At 41.1% G+C, this 12,972-nt stretch overlaps 4 protein-coding genes across 4 annotated transcripts; 2 read left to right on the top strand and 2 right to left on the bottom strand.

Annotated features, from left to right (window-relative positions):
* Positions 1–1,259: 1,259 nt before the first annotated feature.
* IL334_007318 (succinate dehydrogenase [ubiquinone] flavoprotein subunit 1, mitochondrial) lies at positions 1,260–3,840 on the bottom strand (the record flags this gene model as incomplete). Its single annotated transcript, XM_062939008.1, has 8 exons — positions 1,260–1,626; positions 1,695–2,349; positions 2,420–2,891; positions 2,954–3,041; positions 3,156–3,282; positions 3,393–3,433; positions 3,517–3,575; positions 3,733–3,840. The coding sequence occupies 8 exons, from the start codon at positions 3,838–3,840 to the stop codon at positions 1,260–1,262; spliced, it is 1,917 nt and encodes a 638-aa protein (XP_062795059.1).
* Positions 3,841–4,325: 485 nt separating this feature from the next.
* On the bottom strand, positions 4,326–7,958 carry IL334_007317 (uncharacterized protein; the record flags this gene model as incomplete). The annotated part of the gene is made up of 13 exons (XM_062939007.1): positions 4,326–4,380; positions 4,454–4,524; positions 4,602–4,729; positions 4,828–5,152; positions 5,227–5,466; positions 5,534–5,872; positions 5,939–6,169; positions 6,224–6,368; positions 6,449–6,704; positions 6,766–6,914; positions 6,991–7,457; positions 7,546–7,659; positions 7,749–7,958. The coding sequence occupies 13 exons, from the start codon at positions 7,956–7,958 to the stop codon at positions 4,326–4,328; spliced, it is 2,730 nt and encodes a 909-aa protein (XP_062795058.1).
* Positions 7,959–8,695: 737 nt separating this feature from the next.
* Positions 8,696–11,088, top strand: IL334_007316 (uncharacterized protein; the record flags this gene model as incomplete). Its single annotated transcript, XM_062939006.1, has 5 exons — positions 8,696–8,788; positions 8,890–9,786; positions 9,849–10,263; positions 10,358–10,704; positions 10,798–11,088. The coding sequence occupies 5 exons, from the start codon at positions 8,696–8,698 to the stop codon at positions 11,086–11,088; spliced, it is 2,043 nt and encodes a 680-aa protein (XP_062795057.1).
* Positions 11,089–11,480: 392 nt separating this feature from the next.
* IL334_007315 (uncharacterized protein) lies at positions 11,481–12,411 on the top strand (the record flags this gene model as incomplete). Its single annotated transcript, XM_062939005.1, has 4 exons — positions 11,481–11,660; positions 11,804–11,933; positions 12,005–12,177; positions 12,292–12,411. 4 exons carry the CDS (start codon positions 11,481–11,483, stop codon positions 12,409–12,411), a joined length of 603 nt encoding a protein of 200 aa, XP_062795056.1.
* Positions 12,412–12,972: the final 561 nt, after the last annotated feature.

Raw genomic sequence — 12,972 nt, 5'->3', positions numbered from 1 at the left:
TCAGTCAGAGTCATATTCCTCTGCTTTGAGCAGAAACTTACCTACAGTATCTGAAATGCTGAGAACGGTTATTTGTCTATTGTACCATTAGCAGATTCTCTTTATGCTTTAGATGAAATGCGGTAAAGAGGAACAGTGTGATGCACGTACTACAGAAACAAGCCAAGATGACCTTGAAATTTGGTGTCGATAGAGTTCTTTGGATTTTATTGCTTCTTCTTCCACCCTCTACTGTAGGTCTTGACCTAACTCTGTATGGAGGATAGCAGGTCGAGTCTTCGATAACTACTCATGTTAACATCGCTATGAACGTTCGGGCATGGTCACTTACTTCTTTAGTCGTGATTTGACATATTATCACAAGATCACACTCCTTCTCACTCAATTCAGCCACCATATCAATCACCCGATGGAGGAGAACTGGCATGACTGCGTTCCGAGTGACTTACAAGATCATACACACGAATCCTGACAGAGCAAGAGGATATGTCTTCCAGAGTATAACTTGTCCTCCTGGATATAATGGTAGTCTTCCATAACGTTTTGCTAAATACCCTCCCAGTAAAAGACCGAATACAGCGCCAACACCAAATAAGGGCCCCCAAATTGAAAACACCAATGAGCGATTGGTAGGATGACTCCTTAGCCGAAGCTGAGTTAGGTAGGGTTATGAGTAAGATTTCAGAATCAAGTCAGTAATGGCCAAAAAGAAATTTTGTTCTCGAAGCAAGTCATGGGAAGACCTAATCGGTGTGAAAACCCGGATTGTGCAAATTGACCCAATCTCACATCCTTCCAATTGACTGGATTCGCTGAACCTTCAATGCGATGGCGATGATAACACTTTCCTCCCCACAACTTACTTCCCTGTCTCTCCGATGAAGCCGTGGGTGACCGTCTCCTCCGCTGGTCATCCCTGTTTCATTGATTGTCCCCTCATCCCATCGACAGCTCCAAGCCCCCCCTCCTTCAACACAATGCGATCACTTGTCCCTACTGTGTTGTAGCTGACCCATATGAACAATGTACGATAGACAAATTGATTTGAAATGCATATGAAAGCGTACATCTCATATCTTTTTACGTAATCAACATATCAAACGAGCGATACAAAGGAAGAGAACTTGTGCTTCCTCTTACCCAAACTTACATATGGTATAGTAAGAAAGGCGCACTGAAACCGAAAAGCCTCCCTATGAGAGCTACTTCCACCTTTCCCTCTGGTCCAATACCCAAAAAAAAACTTGTGAAAAACGCGTTTAATAAGTTCGCTTGAATGGAGGGACTGCTTTACATTCAGCCTCGTCAAGAGTATGACTGATTACTTTTCGATAAGATAGGTCAACTTTAGCTGATTCAGGATCATGTTGGAATGATAAAGTGTGTTTCATCCATTTATCATCATCTCGATCTGGGAAATCTTCTCTGGCATGAGCACCCCTTGATTCTTTTCTTGCAGCGGCTGAAACGACAGTTTGAATGGCGTTTTGTTGGATGTTTCGAAGTTCAAGAGTTTCAATCAAATCTGAATTCCAGATCATACTTCGATCTTTGATACCGACTTTATCGTATTGGCCATATACTTCAGTCATCTTCTCTACACCTTGATCGAGTGATTCTTGAGTTCTATTATATCAGATCTATTATCAGCTATCATCTTCTCGACGTATCAGCGCGGATAATCAAGTACTCACCTGAACACAGCAGCATCAGTTTGCATTGTTTTTTGCATGTTTAATCTAACTTGAGCAGTTGACATGGGACCTGAAGAATTTCTGATTTTATCGAGATTTGCAATGGATTCTTTACCCAAATCATCTTTGAATGGTTTATGAGGTGTGTTGGGAGCCAAATTCTCTTTGATGTGATTGGCACATGCTCGACCAAAGACTACGATATCCAATAATGAATTGGCACCTAATCGATTGGCACCGTGTACCGATACACATGCAGCTTCTCCTGCTGCGTAAAGACCTGGAACGACTTGATCTTTTCCATCTTTATCAACGGTAATTACTTCTCCAGTGTACTTGGTTGGGATACCACCCATGTTGTAGTGGACGGTAGGTAAAACGGGGATAGGTTCTTTGGTGACATCTACACCGGCGAAAATGGCGGCTGTTTCAGAGATACCAGGTAATCGTTCGTGTAAGATCTCAGCTGGTAGATGTGATAATTGGAGGAAGATATGATCTTTTTCAGGTCCGACACCCCGTCCTTCTCGGATCTCTAATGTCATAGATCTCGAAACGACATCTCGGGACGCCAAATCTTTAGCTGTAGGTGCATATCTTTCCATGAACCTTTCACCTTCAGAGTTGAGCAAGTAACCACCTTCACCTCGAGAACCTAGATTGGACATACATCATCAGCACAATCACTTGTATACAACGCATGTAATAAAATTGAGAAGACTCACCTTCAGTGATCAGACAACCTGCGCCGTAAATACCAGTAGGATGGAATTGCACGAATTCTAAATCTTGAAGAGGTAAACCTGCTCTGACGACCATTGCGTTTCCATCACCTGAACAGGTATGTGCTGAAGTACATGAGAAATATGCACGTCCATAACCACCTGTTGCCAAGACTGTTTTGTGTGATCTAAATCTGTGTAATGTACCATCTTCCATGTTCAATGCGATGACACCGACACATTCACCATCTTGCATCAAGAGGTCAAGAGCGAAATATTCGATGAAGAAATTGGTGTTGTGTCTTAATGATTGACCGTATAGTGTGTGCAAGATGGCATGTCCAGTTCGATCGGCAGCTGCTGCACATCGATAGGCTTGTCCACCTTTACCATATTGTAAAGATTGTCCACCAAATGCTCTTTGATAGATCTTTCCTTCTTTTGTTCGCGAGAAAGGTACACCGTAATGTTCGAGCTGACGAATAACCGGTCAGTTGTCATAATTCACGGCGAATCCCTAGTAAAAGAATGGCTCACTTCAATGACTGTGTTGGGAGCTTCTCTGGTCATGTAGTGAATAGCATCTTGATCACCTAACCAATCAGAACCTTTTACGGTGTCGTACCTATATGGGTGAAATACGTCAGCACACTAAGACTGAGGCGATCTTCCAGAAAAAAATAAAAATCCGAGTACTCCCTCTCACGTACAGGAGAGAAGAGAAGAAAGTTTGACTCACATGTGCCATCTCCAATCATCTTCAGTCATATTTCCCAAAGCAGCGTTAACACCACCTTGAGCGGCAACGGTGTGCGACCGAGTGGGGAAAAGTTTAGTGATACAAGCAGTCTTCAAACCTCCTTCGGCTAATCAATTTGATATTACCATCAGCATCTGTCCCATCGATCGAGAGGTACAACAAGTGAACCAAGTGGGTTGAGAATAAAAATGAGGAACACGAAAAGTTATAACTTACCTAAACCGAAAGCTGCTCTTAATCCAGCACCACCAGCACCGCTGTATTCCCATGTGACATTAGTTCATCTATCATCTATGCATCAGAGAGAGGGAGGAAGGTAATGGATAGTTGAGAGACTTACACTACTACAGCATCGAATTCATGATCGATTACAGGATAACCTTTATGTTGACCGAAATTCTAATTAACGATCGGGGGGGGGGGGAAGTCAGTCAGCTTTAATGGGATGATATATATAAAGATCGCCACCTCTTCTCAAGATCCTTTCTTGATACCAGCTCAATGGTGGGTATTCGCAGGGAGATGGGATTGGACGCGTAATGAAACGTATACTTACGGTCGCTTCGCTCGCTCGATGGGTCTGAGATGCAGCCACATAACCTCTTGTCAACGATCGAGAAATTATCGACGCTTTCGAAAGTCTCGTTCTTGATAAAGACAACATGGTTGATCTGGATTTGAGGATTATCGATCAAACTCGAATCGAATGTGTGAACAAGTAATCAATGAAACAATGAATTGTTCAATACAAGAAGAAAAAAAAGAGTATCTGAAGGGTGGCGTAGGTACTATCAAAATGAATGTGTCGATGTGATTTCACCTCCAATTTATATCTATACTTGGTTATATTCCAAAAGTCACGAATAGGATAGGTCAGATCTTTCCACTTGTCACTTTTGTAATGATCTGGTTTATAATAATAATAACAAACTTGGAATTCCGAATTGACCCGATAATACAAAAGATAATTAATGATCATTATTTCATATGGCAAACGCCGATGGACCAATCACATACAGCGTAAATCACAAATCCATTAGGAAAAAGACATGTAACGATGCATATGTGACAAAGACACACAGATGAATGTATAACATGAGAACATCCTCCATCCACACTGCTATCTCATACGCATACATGCTCTCCTACTTAGAACACCCAGTTCTTCTCAGCTTCAGCTTCTGCCCAGGGGAACTTCTCACGTCTGACCAGGTAAAAAACATATTGATGATGAGCGGGTGATCTCGGACTGATTAGATATATTAAGTCATACTTACAAGGTCTTGGAGAACAACTTCTCTAGAGGTACATCATATCTCTTTGCCCAAGCTACAGTTATACGAGGGTCCTATGGATTACAGATTCGTCACATCAGCATACAGGGCACATCTATACACCTGTGCCAAAATTCAAGAGCAATCTTACGATATAGTTGACTTTGGACGTCCCCAAAGCAACATCTTTTAATTTATCTCGATCTTCTAATTGTACTTTAGCAGTCGCTATGCGTTCATCCATCTTGGTGATCTGTTCAAGGAGTTTCTCTTCAGTGGCTAAAAAGGGCACATGATCCAGTCAGCGATAGTACTTCACCTAGTCTAGCCAACGGATAGCTTCATCTCGATGAGCGAGGAAAAGCTTTTATTCTCACCTCCTCTTCTGGGTTCTACTTTCTTACTCTTTCTTTCCTTTCTCAATTCCTTGAATTCATCCTTGATCTCTTTCAATCTTTCATCCAATTCCTTCTTGTCTTTCTTCTTCTCACCTTCTTCTTCAGCTTTGATATTTTCTTTCTCGAATTTCTTCTTGGCATTATCGATTGCCTTTTCAAGTAGATCAGTCTCATGTCTTTCGAAGAAATCTTCGTCCATATCAGATTCATCTTCTGCCAAATCAGGTCTCTTCTTCTTCAATTTAGGATCTAGTGAGAATACCTGTAATCTTAATTTCATTCGTTGATATTTCAATGCCCGGATCTAGAAGCACAGTCGGTAGCATTAGCGGAAAGTCTTTCACTTTGGTTGAGAAGTTAGTAGTTCAGTTCACTCACCTTGTCCTCGTGTTTCGCTTTCGAGGTGTCATAATTTTTACTGACACTCTTTTGATGGTTACATAAAATGGCAACTTCCCTATTCGCTGTGTTGTATGCTGCTATCTTCTCCGCTACAGTACCGTTCTTCGGCGTGTTCTTAAGCTGTTTCTGGAAAGTCCATGATGCATTGTATGTACGGAATACCTTGGCTGTAAGTCCAGGCATCATGCTGTTGAGATGTTTATTCAGAAGTGTGGTCTACACATCGCTGAATTAGTAAAAAAAAAAACACTCTGCCTACAACGAGAAGTATCGATCTACTCACCGTCAATCTGTCGAAAAGGTCATCCCCCTTTTTCTTGGGTTCGGCCTTGAACAGCTTAATGTTTTTGAAAACTTGAGCATCCACTTGAACCTCTTGGAAGAATCTCATGGAGTCTTTACCCAGGAAATCGAACACTACAGTATTTGGAGGAGTGAGGGTGACATGTTCGAATCGGAGAGAACAACAACCAACGGTATCCGCTTCGTCTTCTCCCTTTTCATTACCTGCTCTCAAAGCCAATCGATCGATAAAGTATAATGCAGTAGCTCTTTGTCGATCAGCCATGACCTTGGATTTCAGATCTTCTGTGTAATCTTTTCGGATCTTATCTACGTGTTTCTACATTGAGACGACTGGTCAGTCTTGCGCCTTGGATCTGGGAACTCAAACGCAATTGCAACTCACAATCAATTCTCGAGCTTTCTCGAATTTCGCTCTATCACTCTGGCCTTTCCAAGATGAACCAGCAGACAAGAAGACGTATTTAGCATTCCCGTTGACGTTTTCTTTCCAATGTGCGAGCCAGGTGACGGTGTTGTCGTGTTGGACTCCCTTCCATTTCCCCGGTATGTTAGCTTGGGGAAGAGGTGCATCCTTTCCGATATTGATGATGATATCTTCTGGACGTAATCGATGCTATGGGTACATGTCAGCTTATTTCAGGAGGAATTGATCGTGAACAAAGCTCACCTTGAGTGTTCCTTTTTTAGGGTGTTCACCTCTACCTCTGAATAATCCTGGAGGTTCCGCTCTAAAGTTTCCAACCTTTTCTTTTCGACCGTCTACCATCGCGAATAGGTAGGGTGCTTCCATTTTATCTTTGGCTTCTTTGATCCTACATCCCGAATACGTCAATAACGATAATCTACTTTCACACAGTGTCTGTCCTTGGCACATAGTAGGGCAGTTACTCACGCTTTCTTCTCATCACGGGTCATAGCTTTCTTCTTCTCTTTTTCTCTTTCGAAATGCTCAAACATAGGCTTGAAATCGCATTTATCCAAAGATTTCACTTTGACATTTTCTTTTGGTGGATATTTATCGAGCATGGTCTTGAAATCCTTGAAGAAATTCTCTCTGAATTTTGCATCTTGAGCATGATCTGTTTCTATCATCGCTCCGAAGAATCCAGCTACTTCTTCTGATTCTGGTGGGAGAGTGAGGGGTACGCCTGAGAATATTTCAAAATCAACTTTACTCGTTATTAGATTCGAGCAAACAGGATGACTCACCATCATATTTCATTTTGACATTCTTTGGTAAAGGTATATATGGCGGAGGGAAAAGCACAGCGTTATGTTCGAATGATGTCCATTTGACTTCACCATCACCTAATGCTTCTTGTTCCCACCATTTATATTTCTCCTCTTCGTCTTCCTCCCTACGCACAACCAAACTCATCAGCTCAGCTCATCTCTGTTTTCGTGTCACGTTAAACTCAGGAGCATTGCACTCACTCTTTAACTTTCTTTTCCTTCTTTACGACTGGCTTCTTGTCTTTTCCGGTTGGTTTTGCCTTTGCTTTTCCTTTAGCTAATGGTACATCATCATCATCATCATCGCTTTCAGGTTCAGCTTTGACCTTTTTCTTAGCTGCTGCTGTTGTTGTTGTTGAGCCTGCACTTTGTCTTGGTTTAGGCACTGGTTTCCTCTTAGCTAAAGGTTTTTCGTCCTCCGAAGACGATTCTTCTGAGAGCGAAGGTGAATCTTCATCACTTGAAGGAGCTTTCTTAGTTGCTTTAGCCTTAGGTTTCGCTGCAGAAGTAGGTTTTCCATTTCCATTTGCTTTTCCGCTTCCGTTGCCATTTGTTGTAGTCCGCTTGGCGAGAGGTTTATCATCTTCTGATAAATCGGAATCGGTTGCAGGTGGAGCAGTTTTTTTTGCTGTCGATGAGCGAGGTTTGGAAGTACCATTTGTCTTTGGCTGAATTGGTGGAAAGAAATAGGAAACAACAAGGATCAGAACCTTCTGTCGTTCCTTTCATAGATGGGAAGAATTGAAACAAGCTTACAGTTGGTTCAGGTTCTTTTTTAACTGAAGGTCCAGCATCGCTTTCATCACTATCACTATCAACGACTCTTCTTTTCTTACTTGTCATTCCATTTGATACTCTAGGTTTCTTGCTCTGCGTCCCCATACAACCAGATCAGCCAAAGTCCCCTTCGTTGCCTTCGTCTCGCTTGTCGCAGGTGAGTCAAAATCGTATAAACTCACTAATGGTTTCTCATCATCGTCACTGCTATTACTACTGTCACCACCTATCCTCTTCTTCGCGCCAGACCCATTGACTTTTTTCCTGATTAACGGCTCATCATCACTCATGTCCTCGTCATCTAATTGAGGTGCATGAGAAGCTACTGTGACAGGAGCTGAATCGAATCCAGGTGCCGAAACAGCCATTTTATCAGGTGCTGCCGATGCCATTGTGTAAGATCCGATGTTATAGGTCGATTTGGAAGTGGAATTAGGAGTGGAAGTAGAAGTAGAAGTGGTCCTCGTCGTAAGATTGGCTTTTACGCGTTGGGAAGCAGTGGAGGTAGGTTTATAACTACTGTTGATATTTACCGAAGTACTAGGTGAATGGATAAATCGTTGATGCACGTTTTGGCTAATTCCCACTTTCGATGGAAGTTGAATAAAAGGATTATGAATATACTTGATTTGTATTGTTTGGTTGAGTACTGGTGTTATTGATTTGACGAGAGTATATCTCATCCACGAGCAATTGTGGCGATCACAATGAAGGGGGTATCGAATACGTGGGGGGAAGAGTGTGGAAGTGTCAACCTTGTCAAAAGTTCAAACGCGAAGGTTGTGACAATTGACGACGTGAACGTGAATGACAACTGCAGTCATAGAGTTCAATTTGATCCCGCCACCTCCACTTTCCATTATATCGGTGAATCACGGCGTTATCATGAAAGTGGCAGGTCAACCTGATTACAGGCAGCATGGCATGTTTCGCCAGAGTGGAGGTGAACCATGCAAAAGTAAGAGCAAAAAGATGTCTACTACATCAATAGATATCGCTGAGAAGAAGCAGGGTAGCATCATCACACCAAACATAGGCAAAATCACGAAGACCATAGGTTCATAGGTCCATAGGTTCAACAGTGTAATAATGAGCCATCCATAGCCTGAGACCAAACAATCAACACAATATGGCAGATTATAAATCAGCGAAAGAAGCCTTCGTATCTGATAATCCAGGTTCATCGATATTCACCATAATATCAATCAGTTCCGTAGCTTGGGTGAGTTTGATGCGATTTGATATCATATCATATCTTTCAATTGGACATCCTCATAATATCCTATATGTTGAGCTGATGTTGCATCGTATCTGTGAAAACAGACATCTTATGCTTTATACGCTACGCTTTATCCACGTGTACGACGACGACCTTCATTCCTATTCGACTATTTCACTTCATCCCTTCCTTTAGTATTAGGTATAACGATATTCTCAAACTCACCAATATCATTCAATATCACACTTGTATCACTCGCATTATTCGTATATCTGACTACACCCATTACACGTCGTATCAAACATGTCTCTCTGATTAAGAAGGATAAATCAAAAGGATCTTGGTTAGAAGAATCGGATTCAGATGAAGAAATAGCTGAACCAACTTATACATCTTCCACTTCCACTTCCACCATCAATCCTAAAACATCAAATCAAAGTACTCCAATCAAAATCACTTCGTTACCTTCACAAATACCCTTAACATCTACATCTTCATCTTCATCTACATCAGTATATTCACATTCAAATTCACTCTCACGTTCAGGTTCAACTTCAAACCCCAATTCAATCGCTTCATCACCTATATCACCTTCATCGAGTGGTTCAGCTGTCAATTCGCCTTTGAAATTATCAGTCGATGATCCATTCAAAACCATTAAAACTACAAGTGGACCTTCGAAAAGAAGGTTAAGTCCACAACCAAGTCCAGATAATGTTACAGTGAATATACTACCCACACCACCTTTTAATGAGACTGATCAGTTGGTCTCGCCCATCTCAAATTATCCTTCGCCAATCAGACGGAATCCACCTACACCATTATGGACAGGAAATGAAAGGAGTATAGAAAATGGAGAGGAAGGGGGTAAACGAAAATTACCCTTCCTCAGTGTTTATAGAGCACACATGATGATTATGACTATTCATTGTATCCTAGCAGTTGATTTCAAAGTCTTTCCTAGATGGTTGGGTAAATGTGAAAATTTCGGTACTAGCTTGGTGAGTCATCATGTCCTCGACGGAGAAAAGATATAGCTGTGCTAATGAAAATAAGAAAAAAGATGGACGTAGGAGTAGGATCATTTGTATTTTCATTAGGATTAATATCATTTAAATCATTATCATCCTCTTTTACACAATATCAACAACAACGACAACGACAACATCACAATCATAGTCGGTCAGATTCCAATGGATTAACACCTACATCTCCCTCGATTCCACTCATAAAGAAGACCGATAATAACATATCAGTAGAAATACTGAAAGCGTTGAAGAAATCTACGCCAACATTGATATTGGGTTTTATCAGATTATTAATGGTTAAAGGAGTCGAATATCCAGAACATGTAACTGAATATGGAGTACATTGGAATTTCTTTTTCACTATTGGACTATTACCTGTCTTTGGTGTTATCATTTCTCCATTGAGGAAATGGGTAAGATGGAGTGTTTTAGCTATCTCACTGTCTCTAGGTGAGTTATCGTCTCTTCACTTTTTGACTTTTATGAGTTTTTACTTCCTGATGACAAACTGATTATATATATATATGTGTGTGTGTGTGTGTAGTCCACCAAATCATCTTGTCCTATTGTGGTCTTGAATCGTTCCTTCTGTCTGCTTCCAGACCAGGGTTATTGGGGTTAAACAAAGAAGGTATATCTTCATTACCTGGATACATTTCGATATACCTTCTTGGTCTAGCTACAGGAGAGCATATCTCGCGATTATCTTCTCCTCTTCCGCCTAGAGAAATCACAGGAGGAGTAACTGAATCACCGGAAGATCATATCAAAAGACATTATGAAAAACGTCGCACTGAATTGATATTGGAATTGTTTGGATATACAATTGCTTGGTGGACCGCTTTGGGAATTGGGTTATACTTCAATCTAGGACAAGTATCAAGGCGATTTGTAAGTCTGTTTCTGTTATTCTGTGAATCTTGTGATGAATTCGTCTGATCAGTGAGTAGCTGACGAGTTGTTTTTTCTTCTCTCGGTGATCAGGCAAATACACCATATGTCTTATTCATAGCATCATACAACACGTTATTCCTATTAGGTTATTTATTACTCGAGTCTGCTTTCCCCCAAATCCCGACTCCGCTATTGTTAGAATCTATAAACAAAAATGGATTGATCGTTTTCTTGATAGCTAATTTAGGAACTGGATTAGTCAACGTATCAATGGAAACTATGTATGTCAATACATATTTATCGATGTCAGTTTTGATTTTATATAGTATTGGTGTATGTGGAATTGCTTGGATCCCAAGAGGGAAGAGGATTGGTATTTGATGTGGTACATATATCGAACATGGGAAGATTGTTATAGATTATGCATTGAATATCATCCCAACCAATCATCATATGAAAAGATTGTCACTTTCAACTGGCTCATTTCGTGCGATTTCATGAAAAGTACCCGGTAATGGTAATTACGACATTCAACCGGGTGAATCTCCCGTCCGGTTATTTGTCATCCCGGGTTTACATAATAGCCAAGCGAGTTCAAGGTATAAAGGTAAATATCCTCGTTCTAAACAGTAATCCTCAGCATCTCCTACTCCTACTCCTTCTATCCTATCTCACACTCATTCATCCTCGCTTCTCTTGTTTTGTCCCTGGCAAACACAGATACTTGACCACAAACTCCATCGATCAGAACCAAAATTAAATCAAAAAACAACATGCCGACAGCATTATCACCTCTTCCACTTACATCGCCTTCGAAATGGAATAAACCAACTTATACGAATACGCACGGAGGAAAAACGTATCAACCCACTCACGGTGATTTGTTCAAAGTGGAATTCACACCTCCATCAGGTGACGAGGAAGATTACGCTAGTAGATTGATTGCTGCTCGAGTGAGTACCGAGCGTCAATCTGGATTAAGAATTTCGTTCATTTACGAGGGATGAGGGGTGGGGATAGGATAGAATAGGATAGGATACGACATAAGAGTATAGCTAACTCGGCATTGTTCTTATACTTGGCTTTTATGATATAGGATTTTGGACCGAATGAGCGTATAACCAAACTCACAAATATATCTCTCGCACCGGAAAAAGCATATTCATCTGTACAATTTGGGACTGGACACAGAGATCATTTGGAGTTGAATTCCGACTTGTTATTTAGTGAGTGATCAGAAATAATTCAGAATGGGCCCTATTTTGACGTTGACGGTTCTCTATTTCTGGCCCAATAGTGAACCACTCGTGTTCACCCACAGCCGAGATTCATTTACCCCATAATCAACTTGATCAGTGGGAAGTAACGACCAATTCAAAGGGATTGAAACAAGGTCAAGCTATAACTTTCTTTTATCCCAGTACGGAATGGGATATGGCTCAAGGATTCGTTTGTTCTTGTGGATCCGACGTGAGTTGATCTGGATCTCTCCTCTACATGCTTTAGCTGTTCATTTAAGTTCAGTTCAGTTCAGTTGCTGATTCATGATAATGCCTCGTGTCACTCGTCACTTGTCACTCGCAGAACTGCCTTGGTAAAATCAATGGTGCTAAACACCTCTCGATATCACAGTTGGAATCAAGAGGATACGTTAATGAACATATAAGGAGATTGAAAGAATCTCAACGAGGAGATGATCAATGATACTTCATCTACCATGGTCAAGGGAATGGCATGATCTATCAAAGGAAATGGACAACTGCCATTGGACATTATCTTCAGTCATAGTGAATGGGAAAAAAATGAATTGAAATCAGCATATGATACTGGAGTCAATAAACACGTAGATATATATATATATACACAATTCACGTAGAATGTAGAATCTAGATGCATGAGCTGTTCATCGCATCGTCCGAATTACTCTCCTTCGCCTCACTATTGCCAGTACTGTACATCAAGCTGCCTCCCTCGACAGTGAAAGCATTCTCACATTGCAGTACTTGAATCTGACCATGACTGTTCACGTGATGTGTTGATCCGAATCATAAGTCGGATCATTTGTTGGTGGTAATGTTTTAGTACGACGCGTTTGCAGCAGGGGGTGAGAGTTACGTCATTATAGTGTGATGTTGTGATGTCTGATGATTGCCACTCGTAGTAGTTAGTATTCCCCCCCGATAGATAAGGTATCTCTATCCTCAACTGATCTCTACGCGTTCACAGCTTCCCTTATCATCATCATAACCTCTCATATCCCCTCAT

This window comes from Kwoniella shivajii, chromosome 10 (assembly GCF_035658355.1).
Source record: "Kwoniella shivajii chromosome 10, complete sequence".
Taxonomy (NCBI): Eukaryota; Fungi; Basidiomycota; class Tremellomycetes; order Tremellales; family Cryptococcaceae; genus Kwoniella; species Kwoniella shivajii.
The sequence above is the reverse complement of the archived record's forward strand: the minus strand, read 5'-3'. Positions and strand labels throughout refer to the sequence as shown.